The 23,575-nt window shown below is 39.2% G+C and overlaps 1 protein-coding gene across 4 annotated transcripts in view; it reads right to left on the bottom strand.

The window, feature by feature from the left end:
* UNC80 (unc-80 homolog, NALCN channel complex subunit) overlaps nt 1-23,575 on the bottom strand; it is a 222,738-nt gene that overhangs the window by 26,675 nt on the left and 172,488 nt on the right. For all 4 annotated transcript variants that reach the window (XM_041737717.1, XM_041737715.1, XM_041737716.1 and 1 more), the window contains 11 exons: nt 22,709-22,843; nt 21,064-21,202; nt 20,112-20,208; nt 14,962-15,132; nt 11,674-11,766; nt 10,242-10,277; nt 9,711-9,929; nt 4,843-5,043; nt 2,579-2,702; nt 1,489-1,614; nt 133-256 (listed from right to left, as the gene is read on the bottom strand). In XM_041737717.1, the coding sequence (XP_041593651.1) occupies nt 133-256; nt 1,489-1,614; nt 2,579-2,702; nt 4,843-5,043; nt 9,711-9,929; nt 10,242-10,277; nt 11,674-11,766; nt 14,962-15,132; nt 20,112-20,208; nt 21,064-21,202; nt 22,709-22,843 (1,465 nt within the window). The remainder of the gene's footprint in view (nt 1-132; nt 257-1,488; nt 1,615-2,578; nt 2,703-4,842; nt 5,044-9,710; nt 9,930-10,241; nt 10,278-11,673; nt 11,767-14,961; nt 15,133-20,111; nt 20,209-21,063; nt 21,203-22,708; nt 22,844-23,575) is intronic.

Below are 23,575 nucleotides of genomic sequence, written 5' to 3'. Positions count from 1 at the left end.
TAGGATAACCCTGTTTAAATCATTCACATCAACTTCAGTGATGGCCTTCATGGGAAAAAGAATAAGAAATAACAGCCTGACACTTAGGAAAACACAACAATGATAAATTTCCTTTAGTTAAATTAATCAGACCTTTGCTTCCAGATCCTACTGTGAGCACAAATGGGATGAGTAGATTTAAAAGCATCCCCTCCCTTCGCTCTTGATTGGTGAATGGAGAGATCACATGGCTTAAAGGAAAATCTTCTTTTAAAGCCTGTGCAGCAATAATAGAAAACAAAGATTAATTGACCCCCACACCCATTCGGTATGTTTGTTTCTACACAGCACGCTGGAGACGGTGACTCCCTGTTGGCTGCTCCTGGAAACTACGAATTCAATTGCGCTGCGTACAAGATTCACTCAAAACTGATACTTTACCATTTGCTTGACATAACTGAGAGTTATGTACCTAAAAAACAGCAACATCTTGAATATCAAATGCAAAGTTGTTGTAGTACTTTTGGTCTGGTACAAAAACCACCACATATCCCCATTCATTTGCTCCATGTGTCCACCGATAAATATTTTAGAGATAAAAGAGAAAGAATAAAATGCGAACCTGCCACCTGTCCCATTTGGTAGTTATTTAAAAGTCCTCTGGCTTCTGTATAGGGCTTCTCCAAACCAGAAAGGAATAGGTAATATAGAGAGAAAGAAATGATCTCTGTACACGGGTTATTAACATGAATCACTTTAGGGATCATTGTTTGCTTAGTTTCTTTTCTACCATCACCCATTCTCTGGATGATGGACCGTTGAGCTAAGTTGTCAGATAATGGTTGCATTGTTGCCCATTTACATCAATTGCATATTTCCCACCAGTCACAGAGCTTTCTGATGAACTACCACTCTCTAAAATTAGGTGACACACAGCAAGAGGCAGGGGAGTTGGCATTCTGCACTTTTTGCCTTGGGAATAATTATTTTAATTTCAAGAAATAAAATAACTGGGAGAGTAAAAAAAAAAAAAACAAGAAAAAGAAAAAAAGAAAAACAACCACAATAGTCAACCCACAATCATTAAATTAGATATTCAAAGTCCAGCAGTAACAGCAGAAAGAATGTTCTATTGCAATTCTTTCCATGAAGAATTTAAAACCAGACTTTGAATACTACTGTGTCTTTTAATTAACAATTGTGAGCTGATTATCTGTGAATCATTATTTTCCTGAGGTCTCACATGCACTTTGAAATGACGCAAGTGGTTCCTGGGGTTGTGGCAGGACCACATGACTCTGCTATTTTTGAGATCTCGAGAAGAATTACAGAAGCACAACTTAGGGCCAAGCTCAGGACTGACGCTCCAAACCCGTAAAAGTTTGGGAGATGTTTACACTTTTGTTTCACAGATTTTGCCCAGCCTTTGCAGAAAAAGAAGAGAACACCATGATCAGGTGCCTCCACGAGCAACTTAATGAGCGTGACAAACAGGTAAGGCAGTCACACCTGTATCTGCAATGCTACAAGCCGGACAACAGCTGTGCTGAAGGGCAGAGGTGGTGAGAGATAAGGGCTGAGATGAAGAAGGGGTAATCCATCAGCAACACTGGAAGGTCCTACCACTCCCATCACCTGAAATACAAACAGAGCACATGACCAGCCTTGACTATTGCAATTTCATGCGACCGGAGTAAGGGAGTCTCATTCAATAATAATAATGATGATAATAAGATAATAATGATCATAATAGAAATGTGAAGGTTGGACATGTTACTTTCAATCTGTTCTTGTCGCCTCCTTTGGAAGGCATGTAATGTCTGGAGTCTGATCACACGTGACACTGGATTCAGCCAAGGTTTTGTAGAATGTTGCTTATAGCTAACTATGTAAATAATGAGAGATGAACCAAAAACTATTCTAATCAGGAGATTGGACATACTTACTGGTGGATTCAAAGGAAGGCAGTCCACATTTTTTGATGGAGCTGGTGCTGACAATGATGATGGCATAGCTCTATTTGCACTAGGCATTCCAGCTATAGAGTTATTGCTCAACTAGTTAAGCAGCAGATCCTACTCAATGAAATGCTCTAACATGATTTCTACATCGTACAAAACCTTGTGAGGACCAGACTCTAGATATTACATCAGTGATAAAAAAGTTTTTTTTTTCTTCCCATAGATCCTAGACTGGCCAACTCATATCATCATTTTGCACTAAAAAGGCGGAAAAAATTCTCTTTGCATTTTAAGCTCCCCCACCCCAGACTACCTCAACTTCTAGCCAATTGTGCGGTCTCCACCACCCCACTCTCCAACTGGCAGCCCTCAACTCTCAGCGCAACTTAAAGAGGCAAATTGTCAAAGTAGTGCGTGGGAAGCAGCACACCAAAATCCCACTTGCGTAGGGATGGGCCCCTCCTCTCCCCACGCACCACCTTGAAATGTACCTCACTATTTTCAGTGTCACCTGAGCCGTCTGTTTTCATGGGTAGGTAGGGGCACAAAGTGGTTGACCTGTAAATCTTCAATTCAGAGAAATCAATAGCAGAGTTAAATTTTGCAAAGTTTCATAAGGTTGCCACTTGGCTACTCACCAGATTGACACAGACATTGATCAGTGACCTAAGGTGAGGCAGGAAGGATATGATTGGCTGCCTCTGAAGTGTCAAACAAACCCCTTCAATCAAATTGCTGGCAGGCTCCCACTCAACCTGTCGCCTGGAATACAATATAGGAGCCATTAGCAGCGTGGCTCCCTTCTGGAGTCAGTCTGAAACAAGTGAATGGGACAGTGATTCTGACACCATCTAAGACAGGACAGGTATCTGAGACAACAAAGTGCTTCACACGGGATGAAGTTTACCCATGTTGTTCCAAAAGCACAGAGCACACTGGGAAGGGAAGAAGATACTGAAAACGTGGCAGAGGCACTCCTGCCCCACTCGACTAATGAGACAAAATCTATTGAAGAAAAAACAGAGATGATGAATGGATTGCATTTTAAGTTCCCTGGTTTCAGCTTTGAGAGAGGGTATAAGACTACAATTTTAGGAAACCCGTCACAGGGGCCATTACTCCCAACAGAACTAACCTGACCACAAGGCTGCGTTTCTGAAACCTATTTATTAGACTGCAATTGATCTTGTCAGCTGTTATACCAGGACACAACTGATTAGGTTTATATGGTTTAACTCCTCCCAAAAACATGACATTAGAAGAAAACCGTTCATTTAAAAAGTGTTCTTTCTTGGCCTCCTAAGAAATGAGATTTTTTTGGCTACTTTCTATGGTCATATAAATGGTATAAGTCTAAACCCAATTAGATGAACATGGGATTTTCTGTAATAAAAGTCAATGCAGTCTGTAATTGTCTCAGTACCCAAAACAGCCATCTCCGTGGCCCCCCAGATAAACAGGTTGGGTTTTACTGATATCAAAGCTATTTCTAATATTATCCTGGAAACAGTTTCTAAGCTTATATTTCCTATAAAAATGGATCATCTACAATGACAAAATGGAAATGTTCGTAAATGAGGACATGTTGACATCCTGATTCTCAAGTAACACAAGGTCAATTTTGGTCAACATTTCCCATGTTGAGCAGAGATCACCTGAAGAATTTAAATCCAAGGCAACCTCAAATTCTTAGGATGTACCCCAAAGAAATTACCCACAATTGACCCATCTACTTTTAGGAAGCATAATGCTCTTTACAACTGGACTTGATTATATGACAAATGAGTCAGCCTATGGAGATGTCTGACATCTTTATATACAAAGTTATTTAAGAAAAAGAATTTATTTTGGCACACCCTTTTAAGAATGAGAAGACAGGCCGTTTGCCAATAGGCACAAATGCTCCATTGGGGCCACTAAAAAAAGTAGGTGTGTGGTAAGGACAGACATTTCCATGCCACTGAAATAAATAATCTTGAAATAACGTGTAGGCATTCATCATGCTAAAAAGGAATAGAGGAACAAAGTATCAATTACTGGAATGAAATCTTTCAATTTCTTTTTTATAAATCCAACAACTCCTGATGGCTGCATGAATGAACAAGAACACAGGCTAAAACCTGGATAAGTTCCAACAAATTGAATGCTAAGTGCCACAAATTCTTAGGCAAGAGCTGCACTGAATTGGAGTTAAGTTAATTTAAAGGGACAGAAAATGTTCTCATTAACTCAAATTTGACATTTCTGAGTTAGTAGGTTTATTGACATTTAACCAATTGAACTGTCTGCTCATTGGTCTCCAAACTGGACTCAGATCTCCAGGCAGTCTGGTTCAGAGGCATCCCTGCATAGAGAGTGGATATTTCAGGTTACTGAACAGAGATTAAGGGTAATAATGTTAATTTAATACCACTGTGAATTAGATGAAATGGTGAAACTTAGGTATTTGTTACTAGTCCTGGGATTTTTCTCAGAGGCTATGTGGCTGCTTATTGTTAAGATTTGTCACTTCTCAAACTGGTACCTAAAATACTCTGTTAAAGCCAGTATTCTTTGAACATTGAATTAATGTTTCTTTTCTCCTCAGTTGTTTTATTTATAAGGCACACCTTGCCTTATTTCAAAAGAAATTGAAGGATACTCACTGAATTTCTTATGTGTGTCAGATGAGGAACATGATAGCTAAGATATGAACAGATTTTTCAAGATGAACACATATAATTTTAAAGAATATATTATTTCTTCAAAACGTAGACCCTGTTACTTATGCATTCATATACCTGGTTAGCTATGCACAAATACCAACAGAAAACTTTCAAGTCATTCGTTCAACTCTGGATTGCACCACCATCTTAAAAGATGACAAACCCTAACTTTGAAGCTTGTAATACCAACAGCTCACCTCAAAGTAGGCATCTTATGAATTTTGTTGAACATTCTATCCAATCTCTTTAAAATGAGGATAAGGGCTGGCCTCACTGCCTCGGCTGTCCAGTCGGTAATGGGTAGCATCTCCATGATGTAGCGCCGAAGCCCACGGCTCTCCATCGTCTGGGTGTCGTATGGTGCCAGCTTCAGAAGAGAGTGTGCAATTTCTGCCAACCTAAATTTTTTCAGAGATTATTAAAAAAAACATGGTTTATTATTAAAATCAGTAATTTTTACATATGTTCAAACTCCTTGTACCTTTCCCCTATCATTTCCCCCTATCATTTATCTTATCTAAGAAAGCAATTCCTCTGGTTAAATTTACATCTTTCCCTACAGAGACAGAGCTGAAGTTTGCTGGGGAGAAATTCACAAACATGCTAACCAGCACCATTTAACATTCATGATTTCAAATTACAAGCTCACCCTTAGTGTTGCAAAGCAGGTCTACTGTAGGCCTCTCGTCTGCTTACTTATTCCTCTTGAGAATTATACTTTCTTTTTCCCTTAGTCCTACAACACAGTTTCAGATAGAACCTCACATTCTGCTAATATCATTTTCTATTTTTCTGAGAAAAGGGGACCATTCAGAAACTTTCCACATGATCCCATCAATTCAATTCATCTGCATCTGTAAATTATCCCTTTCTTCCATATCACAAGGGAAGATAATCCATCTTCCCATACCAAACTGCCCACTTCACTTGAGCGTTGTGTGGCATACATACTGAGTGTCTATGATCTCATTGCATGACACTAAGATCAAGTCTACTCTCTGATCAAGATTATCTGTTAAATTCCCATCTCAATAGATATAAAGGCAAAGTGTCTCAATATTCCCAAGGAACACTGATCAGATCTGGTCCCTGGCTAGCAGGAGTTCTTATTTGTCTACACTGTATCCACACTGGTTTCTTTGTGCCAAACTTCAGATTCACCACATGTTCCAAAGTCCAAGAATTTGCTGTTCTCTTGGGTATTTTACGGTTTCCTCCCTCATGCATGTATCATGTTTTCTCAACTGTCTCCTTACAAAGAAATCCTTTTCTAATTAACTATAAAACATGAAGTTCAACCATCCTAACTCACTCTTAATTTGCTTTACTTTCTATAAATCATACCCGTCTCACTTTTTATTTTTTTTAAAGATTCTATTTATTTATTCATGTGAGAGAGAGAGAGAGAGAGAGAGAGAGAGAGAGAGAGAGGCAGAAACACAGGCAGAGGGAGAAGCAGGCTCCCTACGGGGAGCCCAATGTGGGACTTGATCCCAGGACCCAGGATCATGCCCTGAGCCAAAGGTAGATGCTCAACCACTGAGCCACTTAGGCATCCCTGAATGTGCATGTCTTAAATAATTTTAAACAGCCTGTATGTTCTCCTGTTTATCTCTTTCTCACAAATGTGCCATGCAGAAAATTGTTTAATTTTTAGTTTGTATGACAGATAAGAGCATGTCTATATGCACATATTTCTTTTCCCTTATTATTTTATAGATAACATTGAGAAATGCTTGAGAAAGCATCAATCTGTCTATTTTAAGCACAAGAACAGTATTTAGAACTGAATTTTAGTCATTTTATGCATTACTACCTGAATTTCTCTAATCCCTGCTGGTGTTAAAAAGTGAATTTGCATTGAGCATAACACAAACATTCCCTTTAATATAATCTTTGCTGTACTAGCACATAGATAATCTTTTGGTAAAAAAAAAAAAAGATCCTATGTCATTTCCCGGTGAGAACACAAGAGATTTTCCAATGGAGAGGGAGAGTTGAAGAGAAGGAGGCAAGGAGAGGAGAGAGGAGAGAGAGGGTGAGAGAGGCTTTGCAGACCTTATTATCCTGCTATATATACTGCTGCTTTGGCAGCTCTGGTTTAGGCAAATGAAACATTAAATTCCCTTAGGGCAGAGACTGTCTAATCAGAGATCCTTACAGTCAGCCATATATTTTGCTAACGCAGGATTACAGATTGCCTCTTGGTGCTTTGGCTTGAATCAAATACTTCAGGTAAATTTCTCCTCTTAGATCATGCCATTCCTGTTTTTATCAATCTTCTCTCCTTGAGTGGTACTACCCATTCTTATGATTTTAAACACCACCTATGTGTCCATAGTTCTGACGGTTACATGTATCCAAATGTATATTTAACTTATAAGAGAAAGCCTAAATTATCCCTCTTGATTGGTGCAAGTCAGAGCATATGGGTCTATCCCTACTTAGCAACACAGAATCTCTCTGGCCAGAGATCATGGCAGGTCCTTTTTTAATCAAAAACTTGTGAGAAATTGCATTAATAGTGGTCATTGAGTCTATTTCCTGGCAGTAAAAAATCTGCCTATCCTGCAATAGGCAATGAAATAATTGTGCTTTTAAATCACATTATCTTGGCTTCAGATAGGTTGCTCTTGATGAATTGCATTATGATGTTACGCCAACTTTCAGTACTGACAGGCATCCAGCCATGTGAAACTAACACTTTATTTACCACGCGGGTGTTGTTCATCACACCACTCTTCCCTTTTAGCAAACACCAACCAGGAGACATTTCTTATTCTTTGTATTTTAAAAAAGTAATTTTTTATCAAACAACTAGTTGTTTTTATCTTACCAACACTATGATTTTGTAAATGGTCATTTCCTCCTCATTGCTCTGACAACCTGGAAGCTCAAAATCAAATTTATGGTCATGAATAGCTGCTAATCTGATCAAATCATATAGATTTCCTGTATTGATGTTATTGTAAACATAATTATTTCCTTGCTAATTTTCTACTTTGTTTTGACTCTCTAACTTGTATATTCTATCCCTTTGCTTAATTTTCTTCTTTAAAAAGATTTTATTTATTTGAGAGAGGGAGAGAAAGAGTGTGCGGAGGCACAGTAGGAGAGGGAGAGAAGCAGACTCCCTGCTGAGCACAGAGCCTGATGTAGGCTCCATCTCACAACCCTGAGATCATGATCTGAGCTGAAATCAGGCGTCAGACACTTAACGACTGAGCCACCCAGGCACCCCCCTCTGTTTAATTTTCTAAGTTGCCTTAAGTATTTTGTAAATTAATAAATATATAGATAGACAAACATGGTATATATAGTACTTGCAACAATGCACTGTGGTTCTTTTCTTACGCGTGCTTCTTCTATTAGACCGTGGTCATGGTGAGGACCAGGACTTTATTTTACATTCCCAGTGTCTAGCATAGTATTTGGATCATGCTCATTAGCATTAGTATCTGTTGAACTCTATCAATTCAGTGCCAGGACACTGATGTAAGTCATTTGAACTATAGCCCACTTAATCTTTTAACAGGGTTTGGCCTCTGGAGAGAGCTCCAGATCTAACTAACACTCTCCTCTTCTTCCAAAGGCTTTAAGTAGTTACAAATGATTGAATTAAAGGACGGTTACTGACCCATGATCCTGATCTTCCTCTTTCTCTCTCATCCATCTTTTAGGAATCTCGTCCCTTTCTGCCCACAAAATGGCGGTTGGTAGAAGTGATAGTCTGATTCTAGGGAATGTGATGTTGCTTTGTTCACAGGATTACTTGGTTCAGCTAGCCATCATCAGTGGGAAAGGAGGAGAGACAGACTGAATGGAGCACTTGGTTGCTATGGCAACAGGCTCATAATACTCCAAACTTTCCTCCCCCTCCCCAGTGTAGGTGCTGAGATTCTCAGTGTGAAATAAGCTCTTCCCCATTACTGTACAGTGGGAACATGAACACATTTGAAACTCTGGAGTCCTGGGTGTGGGCCAGCCTCTCAGAGAATGTGAAATTAGCCTGGAGGAGAAAGAGTCTGTCTTCTCTCTACATTTATAGACTCTCATTTTCGCTCACTTCGTACTTTCTAAATTTTTCAAGGGATAATTTTAAGAAAAAAGTTGACAACAATCAGGGAAGCGGGATATATTGCCAAATAGCAGTGTTATTCCTGAATGGCTGGAACCTGACTCTACCTTTAGCTTTATGAGGATACTAAACTTTTCAAGTGAATATTTTGTTACCCATGGAATTTTTCTTTCAAGGGATTTTTATGACTTTTTACACATTGTTACAAATCTAAATGGAAGATCTGGAATCATGTTTCTTTTAAGAATCTGAGAATACAGACATGGGCTTTGGGCTTCGTGGTTTACGCAACAAGTGAGATGTGACATCACCACAGGAAGAAGGAAATACGAGTGCACAGAGACGCATTTCTAGGGCCTCTCCCCGGCCTACTAACAGTAAAAATTTTTAAATGATGACCGGCCTAATCCAGATCAGAATTTCCACCAGGACACTTTTTTTTCTTTTCGAAAACATTGGAAGGCTATCATGCACAATTTGTATAAAAGGGATCCAAGCAAAATGGCTCAGAGTTAAAACCGCTCACTTCTCTGCAGGGCTCATTACTGAGTCCACAGGTCATGTAGAAACAGAGCAAGTCTTTGGGCAGTAAGCAGTATTGAATTTATTTTCCATGTAAAATGATAGGAAATGGATTCTTGTAAAAAGTCAGAATCTGGGCAATAAATAGTACCTGGATGAAGGCTACTTTTATACAAATTTAGGTGATGAAATTTCCCTTTTCCTCTTTTTTATTGAGGAGCAAATATCTGGACTATGCTTCTCTTTAAGAGTTTTCCCCCCTGCCAACCTTGAGATCCTTTTTGATAGACTTAATATACATTTTCCTAGATGGCCCTATATGATATGCATCCAAGCCACAAGAAACAAATCATTCTGAGTATCCAAGTTCTTATCCTGAGATATCACCTCCCCGCACCCCCACACCCCCAAACCCACATCCCAAGCTGCAGCTACACTCAGAAGCAGGGAAAGCAAGGATGATACCTCATGTGTGACTTCACATCCAGCAGCTCCAGGGCAGTAACCCGAGGTTCCCCAGCCAGGTTTTGCAAGATCTTCAGCCTTGGCCCACAGTGCTTATAAAATTCGGTACAAATATTCAGCAGGGACTCCCGAGGTCTTCTGAACTCCTCCCGAGCAATTCGTTCATCCAGTTCCTCTCTGGGAAGGCCTTGCCCTTCCTCCAGTAAGTGAAGATTCTCCCTGGGGAATTATAAAAGGTTAACTGGGGGTCTGAAAAGGTGGGGGTGGAAACTGTGAGAAGAGAGTTTTGTACGATTCCTTCTATTATGTATCATATACATTAATGAGGAGAACCTCGTCTGCAGGGTAAACTTTCTTTCCTGCCATCCCAAATTGCAGTGGCTTTACACAAGCCACTTCCTGAGGATGTACCCAGAAAGAGTATGTCATGCATTAATTAAATGAAATCTAATGGGAACTATAACCCAGCTCAAAAGGCAATCATTACAAGATGTCAGAATTAGTATGAAATCAGGGCTTGCTTCTCTGTACCTGATAAAGTGCAGTTTGGCGCCTTGCTCCTGGTACCTGGGAATCAGAAGAACAGTCTATATAACGATGAGAGCAAGAACAGGGGCTCTATGGCAGGGCTTCTTAAGGACTGTTTCTTATGAAAAGCCCTTGAAGCGACACATTTTGATAAGCTCACAAATGCACATACACTAAACCTAAAATACAAAATCTTTCTCTTTCATGTGGCTACCATACACACTGCAATCATAGGTGCTATGAAAGCTGTCCCACTGGCATATAATTCGTAGAAATACATGTTACAGAAATACATACAAAGTGGTCATGGAATGTAGCCAAATGAGGGGACTTTTGAAAAACTTTTGAAAGTAAAGTGAATCTAGTTACAGTTTTAATACCATGTGCTCTGTTTCAGGGGATCAGGGGAAGAACTATCAGGGGAAGACTTCCTTTCAGTTCTGGAGACTTCTTTACGACTAATTGATAATAGGACTTTAGAAACTCTCTTTTTCTGTGTACCTTTCTCTGGTGGTTGAATTTAGCCACTGAATACCACTCAAAATATATATATATTTTCTTAATATAAGAAACTGAGGCATGGGTTAACCATCACATCAGCTAATTTGCAGTTGGCTTTGGTATTTGTTTTATTTTTAATATAAATGATGAGCAGGGAATTAACTTTATATAAAGGATGATACATTCTTAAAACTGTGCTTCAGAGAGAATAGAACATTATGAAGTTTCTCCTTAAGATCTCCCTACTAACTAACTACTCCATACTGGGAAAAGAGAACTATTTCTCTGATCTGCGGTTTGTCCTACCTTTAATCTTCCTTGAAAGAAGAAGCTAATTAAATGTGTGTGTGTGTGTGTGTGTGTGTGTGTATGTGTGTGTTAAAGTATTTAGATGTTAATGCAGACAGAATGAAGCAGTGTTGAGTACTAACTAGTATAACCAGTGTCTGAGTTACACTAAAATATTTAGGGAGGGAGATTAAGTCAATGACCATGAGAGCATAATTTAAGGCCCTAAGTCAAAATTTGGATGGAACGCCTGTGGAAAATCTGTCCAGATGAAAGAAAGTTGACCCTGTATAACTGCCCCCAGGAATGAGAAACCACCCCCTGATTATTATTGTTTCATTTGCCTTTTTCTTGGAGGCAAATGAAACAACACTAGCATAGTTCAAAGACCACCCAGACAGCAGAGAACATCTTGCATGTTCATGAAAACAAACCGACACAAATGCCAATTTCTGAAGGTGGCTTGGATTTCTCTCTGACAATGTCAAGAGAAGCCTTATAACTCTACATGCTCACCTTCTGTTCTTTTCCGTGGAGAGTTTCACACTCAATATTGACTATTTTCAAGATTCCTTTCATTCCCAACAGCTGAGGTTCAGGTTGTATGAAATTGAAAGACCACAAAAGAATAAGGCCAGTGAATTACCTGGTGTTCACCCCAGACGACATGGTGTGATTGGCTGTAGTGGTTCCCTTATGACCTTGGTCACACCTGCTCATCTGTGGGGCTGTCATGGGCCTGCAACAGGGACAGGAACCACCACAACAAAACAACAGCAACAGAAGTGGAAACATTTACAAGGTCCTCAAGTTATGGAAACTCACATAAGTTTTATATTACTCACAGAGTCTAGTTGGGCGTTTCTGTCACACGCTGGCTGTCTCTGTTCTGAGAGGCACTTTAAAGGGAACACTGATTCGCAGGGGTCTATTAGCATACCATGATTTAAGCCCTTCTACTTCTTGGTTCTGAGTAATAAACTATGACACTTCAAACCAGACATTTATGAACTCAGACTTCTAAGTCTGTATGATTTACTTAGAGGTAAGAGCTCATTTTTCAATTTGACAGGTACCAGGAAGTTAACTGTTCTAAATAATACATAAAAGATAAAGACGTACCTGCCATTTTGACCACATATGTTGTAATCAATGACCTTATTTTTCTGAAAAACTATCAAAGAATGACGAACTCCCTCTAGTCAAAATTATACCTAAGACTACCCAGAGAAGTGAGTAAATTAGTGTCTATTATAAGTCAGTAATTTAGATGTCCAGAAATAGATTTGAATCATCCCATTTTATATTTGCAGGGTTTACTTTAAGTATTAGACAATCTTTGCCTCTCTGTTAGTATCTGAGAGATGGAAGGGATGATGTACCTTTTCAAAACAATTGCTTGTAGGAACTCTTTAAGGCTTGCCTCTAGGACGCTCATTTTCTGTACACTGGGTGTGCTGGGAAATAGGCTTTAAACAATCACACTAGACCTTCTCTTCCTGTGCCATTGTTATAGATGGCAGAATTTATTTTTTTTTATTTTTTTTTAAATTATTTATTTATGATAGTCACAGAGAGAGAGAGAGAGGCAGAGACACAGGCAGAGGGAGAAGCAGGCTCCATGCACCGGGAGCCCGACGTGGGATTCGATCCCGGGTCTCCAGGATCGCGCCCTGGGCCAAAGGCAGGCGCCAAACTGCTGCGCCACCCAGGGATGCCTAGATGGCAGAATTTAAAGATGGCCCCAGGACCCTGCACTCCCCCCCGGTATCACCCCAGTGATTACAAACTGTTATACTGCCAAAGGGAAATCATTTGGGTAGGCTGAATCTTATTGCACCAGCCCTTAAGAAAGCAAAGTTTTTCCTCACTAGGAACAGAGATATTTGAAGCATGAGAAGGACCCAGGGCACCATCGTTGGCTGGAAGAAAGAAGGGGCTATGTGAGAAGTAAGACAGTACCCTCTAAGGTAGAGAGCGGCCCCTGGCTGGCAGAAAGGAAAGGGGATCTCAGACCTAAAGCTGCATGGTGCTGGATTCTGCCAAATACCTAAATGACATTGGAAGTGGATTTTCCCCGGAACCTTCAGATAAGAGTCTGGCTTGATTGCCATCTTCATTTTGGCCTTGTGAGACCCTGAGCAGAGAAACCAGCTGAGCCTGCCCAGAAATATGAGATAGTACATGCTTTGTTTAGGCCCCTAAATGTGTGGTACTGTGTCACAGTGTCACATAACAATAGAAAACTAACCTTAATACAGTTGTAATATACTTATTTGTATGTTACTACCTTTTTAGCTGTTAGTTTGTTCATGAGTAAAGAAATTAGAAGAGTGTAGAAGTGAAATGGGGTTCTTCTTATCTTCTTGTAAAAACAGCAAAGTCCAACTTTATTGTGAATAATCACCAGCTGAGCCATGAGGCTAGTTCTCCCCTCTGCCAAGAGACTAGTCAATACTCTGGAATATCTAGAGCCATAGAATTTTAAATGTCAGTAATATTACCCATAACTCTTGGTGGAATTTTGGGTAAGTCAATTTTGGATTAGTTAATTGACTTATCCTGATAGAATGGAAAGGAGGAAAGCACTGAGATTGCATAATATGAAGAGAAATAACAGAAGTGGCACTTAGGAAAAACTGACATAACCAGAGAGGTGTAGAAGAAAGAGTATAAGTGACATTTCTCCTTAGGATGTTCTTCCTCCTAGGACTCTCATGCAACTGACATCAAAGCATCGGGACTGGGTCCCGTTGGAAGAGGTGACTGGCCATAGTGCCCTGTTCCACTACTTCCCATCTCCTCAGCCAGGTGCCCCACAGGCCCTTCAACACTGGCAGTCCACCAAAGGCTTCTGGACTACAGTCTGCTTCCTAGGTTGGCAATGTTGCTCATGATTAGAAACTAAACATATATTGACTTAATGAGTCACAATCTTACTTCCTCCTTCACTTGCTAGTGCACGCTAGGTAAGTCCTTCCTGGACTGAAGGATTTCAGCCTGGGCTCATCAACAGGGCAAGATGGATCTGAGGAAGTTGGTGTCTTTTGGTGGGAGTAAATCCCAGACAGGAGCTAGGCCAAGGATGTGACCAAATGGGATGGAGAGACACCAACCCAAGAAGAAGACTTCCCCATCTCTACTCCAGGGAACAATATCTCCTTCTAGCTCATTTTAGATGGGAACAGAGAAAGAAAGCCAATCATCTGCATAGCTTGCTACCTCCACTCACCACTCCTCTCACTCTGTCTGCCCTGTCTCCTCCATCCCCATCCGGCCTCTCAATGCCTTCTGCTTCTGCACCTGAGACCTCTGTGACAGGACTATCTTCTTGGCACTTTGTTTAGGGCTGAACTCTGGTGTCAATGTACCTTTCCATTCCCAAATCCCCCAGCCTGCTATTCTACCCAGCACCACTGAGCCTTGCCCCACAGAGAATCTGAATTCTAGCACTAGAATAAAATTCTGTCGTTTATGTTTGTTATATTTTCTGAAATCATAGTAAAAAAACCACAACTCTTTACAAACAATAAAATAATAAAAGGTGGCTTAGTTGGAATTACACATTTCACATCTCAAAAAATAATATAAAATCTAATAAAAATATAGGTCATGTTTTCATATTCACTACACTGGCCCTTTTACAAAAGATTCACTCACTATTGGGTTAAAACTACCACAGAAGCTCAGCAAGCTATATGCAGATATGTTCATGGTATTGTTATTACTATTATTATTGTTAATTATTCAGAATACTTAGCATTATTTATCCAAACAACTTAGGGCTTAAATTTTCAGCCACAAAAGGCTGAATTCAGCAGGTGTGTGTCTATAACGATAGGGTTTTAGACATTCTTAGTGGCCACGTTTTTTTCTTGCTCTTTTTGGCAGTCACATACCATGTCAGGCTATTGACTATTTGCGTGTGGATTACCTGGTGAGGACCTCTACACTGTACAGAAGGGCCTGTAGGGAGGTCGCGAGAGCAGCTGTGGCAGCGATCTCCTCTCGGGCAGCGGGTACTGTCTCCACTTGTGATGTCTGCCTCTTTAGCTTTTGGAGATAGCAGGGAACTAGAGCTTCCAAGACCATCAGCATCTGAAGACTTTAATCAACAGAAAGGAAACCAAGTCACATGTTACATTCTACTTTGGTTGGCTGTGTCTTATTTGGGAGCGCAGAAGAATGAAAAACCTCCAGAGTGATGACTGATTCTGAACCCCCTTCCCACCTCAACCAAGTCAAGAGTAAATAGAGCTGCTAGACTAACTAATTAATTGATTACTTGAGTACCCAGTAAAAAGTGAGGAAATTCTGCTTGATTATATGATCTAGTTGGGAGGGGAAAGAAGCATATATACAGCTGGTGGAAAGAACAGAATAATGATAGGTGGGGCTATGTACTCCAGCTAGAGAAATAAGCATCACAATGGTCAATAAAGCTTCCACTCAGGGATTTCCTAGGAGTGATTCATCAGCTGAAACAAATTTTAGAAGAGATAAAACCCTTCCCTGGGAGGCTGGCCTCTTAAAGGTTAAGCAAATTTTGAGAAAGAGCCTGTAGAAACAGCCTTTGTTTTTATTTTTTATTATTTTTATTTTTTTTCTTAGTTTTATTTTATTTTATTTTATTTTATTTATAAATTTATTTTTTATTGGTGTTCAATTTGCCAACATATAGAATAACACCCAGTGCTCATCCCATCAAGTGCCCCCCTCAGTGCCCGTCACCCAGTCACCCCCACCCCCCACCCACCTCCCTTTCTATCACCCCTAGTTTGTGGAAACAGCCTTTGTGATGCAGGTCTGAAAATGGCTGCTTACTGGAGTGAATAATTAAAAAAAAAATCTCAACTACATTTTAATAAGAGACACGTTAAATACAAGTACATAGGAATGTTGAAGGTAAAAGTAAGAACACTAATCAGACTTATCATAAAGCTATAAGTAAGACAGCATAATATTGCTGCAAGTGGTGAGGGACAGAAGCAGAAAGACGTTCACCTTTAGGCCAGAAGGCTGATCTATAGCCTGCTGAGGTCTGATAAGGATCAAATACATGCTGGTTGCTACATTCTTAAAAGGCCTCACGACTGCCTATGTATCTCACCACTAGTTAATACTGAACTAAATGAAAAGCACAAGAGAAATCTTGTAAAAGTAATTTTATGAGAAGTTTGAAGAAAATATTTGTGATCTAATACTCCCTGCATGTTGCCTCCCCCTTGACCACAAAACCTATAATCACCAGCTTTGTACAGCAAAAAGTACAGCTCTTTCTGACTATGGATCCTGTCCCCATGCTATTTAAATAAACTTACTAAGCTGCATCATATAACATCTTAAGAGTTCTTTCTTGGGGGGAAAAAAAGGGAATTCTTTCCTGGCTGCTGCACTCCATGACCCCACAACACAAGGAGAGACAAACAGACATGTGGGACAAAATAAAGAAACAAATCCACACTTGATTTATAACAGTGATGATACTGCGATGCAATGGGAAATGCTAGTCTTTTCCATAAATGGTGCTCAGTCTATTGTCTATTATATCTGTATGGGAAAAAGAAATTTTGACCTTACTTTACATCATACTAAAAATTAATTTCAGATGGATTATCTGAGTATGAGGGTAAATACAATAAAGCATCTGGCAGATATTATAAGGGGATATATTCACAACCTTGGGTTAAGCCAAGATTTCTTAAGAGGACACAGAAAGCACTAAACAGTGAGGTAAATCGTAATACGTTTGACTACATTAAAATGAAGAATTCTGTTCATTAAAAGATAATGTTAAGCAAGTAAAATTATAAGTCACAGAGTAAGATATATATTTTTTTTGGGGGGGGGTAAGAGATGTTATTTGAAATGCATATAACCAGTGGTATGCTGGTGTGGACATTTAACAGGGCAAGCAAGATAGTCTAGGTATGCATCTGTTTCCAACCCCATGTTCAATGATGTCATCCTGTTACCTCATACTCAGCCATTGCTACATGTTGACCAATTAGCAATGCTACATATGAGGGACTCTTCCCCCAGAGAACTGGCTATTAAATGTTTACCAGCACCCCAGTACATATAACCTAAAAGTACTTATGTCAGACTCCTTAGACAAATTCTATATATCAAATAAAAAAATACTGATAATCTCATTTAAAAATGGGTGTAAGGGGAATCCCTAGGTGGCTCAGCGGTTTAGCGCCTGCCTTCAGCCCAGGGTGTGATCCTGGAGTCCCGCGTCAGGTTCCCTGCATGAAGCCTGCTTCTCCTTCTGCCTGTGTCTCTGCTCTCTTTCTCTCTCTCTGTGACTCTCATGAATAAATAAATGGAATCTTTGAAAAAAAAATGGGTGGAAGACTTCAATAGACACTTTGCAAAAGTAGATATCTGAGTTTCATTAAACATCTGGAAAACTTCCAAACCTTTCAGTTGGTAAGAGGGAAATGAAGACTAAAACCACAACAAAATATCACTAGAACCCAACGAAATAGCTAAAATAAAGACTGAGTATCAAGTGCTGATGAGGCAGTGGTGTACTGGAATGCTCATACACTGCTGATGGGAATGGAAATTGACACAGCCATTTGGGAAAACCAGTAGGATCTACTAACACAAAATATACACATATTCCATGACCTACCATAGCATTTCCACCTACAGAAATATAGACATATGTGCTCACAAAGATGTATACAAAAATTTTCACTGCAGCATTATTTAATAGCTTCAAATGTGATGTAATACAAATGTCTGTCAATGAGAAATCAATTGTGGCACAGACATTACATGAAATATTCCAGATGAATGAAGAGCAAACTGTGGTCACATACAATTATATGGATGAAGCTAACGAAATAATATTGAATAACAAAAGTTGAACATTGAAACATACTATATTATTTCACCTGAATAGAGTTTAGAAATAGGCAAAGATGATTTGTGATGTAAGATAGTGGCTCCTCTGATTTTTCTATATGAGTGGTAGTTGTACAGATGGGTTAACTTTATGGAATGTTGGTAAAACTATAATATATAATATATATAATATATAATGAAGCACCAGGTATAGAGGTAAAACTATAACATTATGACTTTTAAAAACTTTTTTGTATAAAAGTTATATTTAAATAAAATACATTTACTTAAAAAATTTAAGTACAATAGGGACTTGGTGTTACCAATGTTGAAGTGTTGTAAGAATTATACTTATTCCTTGAGAGATATCCCAGGGAACAACTGTTTAAGAGATCCTGATTCTACTCAGAAATTTAAGAATCCCTAAAGAACAGAATAGGGGACTAGGGAGGATAATTCTTTAATTTTCAATTAACATAACAATATTGGACTTTGGCCTGTTACTTACAGTGACAAGAGAATTTGATTGTGAACTCTAATTTCTTTTGATTTCAGAGTTTTTGAATTTTTACTTGAGAGAAGATTTCACGTCTTTCCAGAAATTTGATAATGGGAAATAATTTTTAGTTAAATCTGGGGTTTTTCTATGTTAGAATCTTTATACCATTTATTATTGCAGTGTCTCGATCACTTCATCTCACTGCAGATCCTCTGATACACCCTATTAACAATGTGCTGGGACACACTTGGAATGGAAACTAAGATAGGGAGTATTTTTACACCTAGGAATAGAGTGGGCTTGGAATTAACTTAGCACAGGGTTTCATTCTAAATGAAACCCTTTTATGGAGCTGTGGTATTATAGGAGGACCCAAGGAAAGTGGGAGCAGGACCACCATTATAGACTGCAGATTTGCTCTCTTGAGGGCATAGCTGCCTTCTGGTTGACCGGTATCATAATGTTTAATCCCCATGGTTAACAGGAAAAAAGCTGGGAATCCTAGGGGGATGGCTATTTCCTGCTCATTCTTCGTGTAGAGAGAGTTCAATTAATATGAATCCCTGTCCCCCTTTGCCCCTTTATACATTCTGTTCCAGGGGAGAGGGAAAGACTAATCTGAGAAGCAAACTGATAAAGATACACTGGCAAAATCAACCCAGTTCTTTCCTTCTTCCCAGAGGAGCTTGCCAACAGAGTAGGACTTCTTTCCTCCACATTGAATTTTCAGAATGGTCCTGTTTCAAACTTGAGCTTTTTTTTTTTTTTTTTTTTAAATTTTATTTATTTATGATAGTCATACAGAGAGAAAGAGAGAGGCAGAGACACAGGCGGAGGGAGAAGCAGGCTCCATGCGCCGGGAGCCTGATGTGGGATTCGATCCCGGGTCTCCAGGATCGCGCCCTGGGCCAAAGGCAGGCGCCAAACCGCTGCGCCACCCAGGGATCCCCAAACTTGAGCTTTATACCAAAAATATGATAGCATATAACATGAGATTTTGTTTATGAGTTAGATATTACAAGAAAAGGTCAAAGTAGATTGAGAAGTTGAGAGGGAGAGATTCCCTAATATTGATATAACTGGGGAGAAGGGCCATTGGGCTGATTAAGGCAGCATTGGGAAACACTTAAAGGAATGTAACTCTTATTTTTAAGGATAACTACATAACATCCATGATTCATTTGAATTATTGTCTCTGTCTTTAAAAAGATCTATTTTAACAGCAAGATGAGACTCATTTTCATTTTGCATATCAGTACAAAAATCAGACCAGAGCTAATGTCCTGGAGTTGGGATGACACTTTCCGTGTGAATCCTTTGGATTCCTTACACTTGGCAAAATGACAGGCAAGATTCATATCTTGCTCTTTGTGTGAAAGGAGTTCTTATTGCTCCTTGAAAAGCATTTTCTTCAATAGTTTAAATGTCTTCTCTGGAATTTTGTTTTCTATTAAGTTGTATTTCATGTCATGACGATATTTTCTAAACAAGACTAAACGTCTTAGCTGCTGCACAAATAAATTCCAAATTTTAGGGAAGTTTAAATGAATGAAGATGTACTACATTTTCCAGAACCTATGCTATGACAAGTTTCCTAAATGTAGTTATTGAAAACACATTTGCCAGAATATTACAGGATGATATCAGCAAACATAATGTTTATATTCATTTTTTATTCCTTTGCCGTATTTACAAATCACAAGGCCCAGAATAAAGGGCTGCATTACCTTCTGAATGACTCGGGAGCATATGCCACCACAGTAACACAGAGCTTAATGGCCTCACTTATAGAGAATGTCAGGTCTTCGTTTCCATAGCAGAAATCTGAAGGGACAGAAGGTCAAGGTACAAAGTCAGAGTGGATTCCTCCAGGAATAAAGAAGAAATTAGCACTCTTAAGATTCTAGTTCTATTTTATTGCCATTTCTTCATCAGGCTTTATTCCTAAACTGTGAGCACTAATAATTTCTTCATCTAAAGGGACTGAAAATTCTGTTTCTGACTTTTGAATAATCAGATAAAAAAATAAAAGTGCTTTCTGGGAGGTAGTTTAGGAAAAAAAGTCTGACCTCCTAGTGGATATCAAAGGGCATGTAGATGTCCAGGACATGAGACTTTATCTTTGAATTACCTCTAGTTCTACACATTCCATGATAATAAAAGACCATTTTAGAGAGTTACTCACCTAGAATTACCCAGGAAAACTTAATTTTCTGAACACTGTGGTACTAGAGCAGTGCAGAATGAAGCACCAGTTTAATACAGTTTTCATGGTAGAGAATTCCTTACGCTTTAAGATTTTCAAGAATTCTTAAATTTTTTAAAAAGATCTTATTTGAGAGAGAGAGAGAAAAAAAAAAAGAGAGAGAGTGTTTGGGAATGGGGGGAGGAGCAGAGGGAGAGTAACAAGCAGACTATGCTAAGCACAGAGCCCGCTCTTGATCCCAAGACTCTGAGGTCCATGACCTGAGCTGAAACCAAGAGTTGGATGCTTAACCATCCAGGCATCCCCAGGATTTTCAAGAAATTTAGGAAAAACAGGACATAGGAAATGTACTCATTCAATTTAAAGCACTTTTCCATGTTTTTGCTTTGATTTAGGTAAAAATATTTAATATAGAATTATTAAAAACAAAAACAAAAAGGGAAAAAGAAGGAGAGGGCAAATTTTGTTTTTACCTAATGACTTAAGAGGCTTCTCAGCTTTGACCAGCTCTAAGATGTCTAATATGTCAGTGGTCTCTCCCTCCAGGGACTGTAGCAGGTCAAACAGGCACTGAGCTGACACACCTTTGCTGGGCCCATTATTGGCAGCATCCTGCATAAAGAAAGGCTATTTTAGTTTTATTGATTCCCACCTCAGCAATCATGTGGTTTGATCAGGAGTTCAAATTTCATAAACATCACCACTGGTAACTATTATATTGATCTGAAATTCAGCTCACGCAATCACACATCCGGCAACGGTGCCCTCTGATTTTGGAATGGAACACCTGACTTTCAAGGGATTTATTAAATGTTAATCTGGTACCAAAGAGACATTTGTGAAAATTCCTAAAAATATAGCAATAGGTAGACTGCCAGAACAATTCACATAAATGTTTCTCTTGGTCTGAGATGGAAGGACTCAGCATTCCCAAAAGAACTTTCCATAATGTATGAGTTGAATACTTCAAATATGTCTGGAGAAACAGATGCTTATTTTAACAACTCTGGGCATTTTCAGGTCTTGTTTGATAATGTAACTCCAAAATGGAGATGCCTGCCTCTCAAATCTATTTAAAATGGCTCTGATTTATTAAAACAACAAATCCCTCTTCAATTCCTACTATGTGCCAAGCACAGCTCTGTACACTGAGGCTATAACCAAACAAATCCAAAAAAAAAAAAAAAAAAACCATACAAATAAAACAACTAAAAACAAACCAAAAGCAAACAGAAAAACAGACAAAGGTCTTGCTTTAATGGAGCTTGAAATTCTTTTTTGGGGTATAGTAGAGATACATATTAGTGAAACAAATCCACGTATGGCATGTGATATGATATAAACACTCTGAAGAGAAATAAAAATAAAGTAGGGTAAGCGCTAGACAGTGATACAAAGGAATGAGAATCACTCTTCCTTTTTATTAATTGAGTATAAAAAACTGGGGAGTTGGTCTATTTATATCCTACAGGCAGAGATGAAGGTTGAAGAAAAATGAAGAGAAATAATTCATGATATTCATATCCCACTGGCTGAAGAAAGAGATCTGAGGCACTGATTATACAAATGGACAATACAAATGAGCAGGTGATATATAAAAATAGAAGGCTGATCCAGAACCTGGAATAACCTGCCCAGGAAACCAACCCCTTGTCCACATTAACTAGCCCAGGAAGTCAGTCTGCCATCAGTCAGGTTAGTAGGAAGTCAGACTACTAGCTCTAGAGTGGAAACCAAATAAAAACCCCTTTAACCATTGGCCCCCAGATGTCCAGGACTTGATTAAAACTGACAGCTTCCCTAATCCTTGTCCCTGCTTCCAAGACGACCAATCAGAGTAAAGCAAATATGTACCCCTAACCAATTACATAGGGTGCCCCACTTCTAGTGAGCCTGCTCACAGCTCCCCCGCACCAACGGCCTCCAATCAGGGCATAGCTGATTGAAGTCTTCCCTCTTCTCCACCTTAAAATGTTCTTAATCCTCTGTCTGCCTGTGAGTCTTTGCCAAGACACAAGTGATGGCGGCTAACTGCCTTGCCATAGCAGACTCTCACTAGGGAGCCTTTGCTTTTTGTCATTGGGTTGGTCTACATTTGTTTCCACAGAGTGTACTTACAGGAAACTCCAGGAGAGGGGCCACACTAGCAAACAGTTGAAGCACAAATGGCTTCCGGTGTAGAATGTAGAACTGATGGCACGCAAATTCGATGGCTTGACGCAACTGGGGATTGCTTTCGTAATCAGAGTATACCTGTGGAAAGACACCACACAGTCAGCATATCAAAGTTGTGTTTGCTTTTAAAACCCAGCTATGGAGGGACACCTGGGTGGTTTAGTCGGTTAAGTGTCTGACTCTTGATTTTGGCTCAGGTCATGATCTCAAGGTCTGAGATGGGCCCCCAGTTGTGCTCTATGCTGAGCGTAGAGCCTGCTTAAGATTCTCTCCCTCTTCCTCTGCCCACAACCCACCCCACCCTGATCCTCACAGTCTCAACCTCTTTAAAAACAAAACAAAACACCTCATAGGCCATGGGAAGCATGTAGGGAAATGGTTAATTTAATAAACTGGTAGATGGGAGTATAAAAACCGTATAATCTCTTTTGTGAGAAATTTGGTAATATACACAAATATACTTTTTTTCCCCAGGGACTTTGTCACTAGGAATTTATCTCAAGAATTGGACAAATGTACAAAGATGGATATACAAGAACTCTGACTGCAATTTGGCTTATAAAAGTGAAAATTTTGAACAACTGTAATTATTCATAAATTGGGGCAGGTTGTATGGTATATACAACAGAATATTATGCAGTTATTAGAAAGATGCTCTAGCACAAAATGTAGCCACATGAGAAAATGCCCATGATATTCTTAGTGCGATGTGAGAAAAGTAGGTAACAAACTTGAATATGCGGTATGATCCAACTCTGGTTTAAAAAAGAAAAGGTACGATAGAGTGCCAGGATTTTCAAGAAGTATAAA

The sequence above is a fragment of the Vulpes lagopus genome, chromosome 22 (assembly GCF_018345385.1).
Source record: "Vulpes lagopus strain Blue_001 chromosome 22, ASM1834538v1, whole genome shotgun sequence".
NCBI lineage: Eukaryota > Metazoa > Chordata > Mammalia > Carnivora > Canidae > Vulpes > Vulpes lagopus.
The sequence above is the reverse complement of the archived record's forward strand: the minus strand, read 5'-3'. Positions and strand labels throughout refer to the sequence as shown.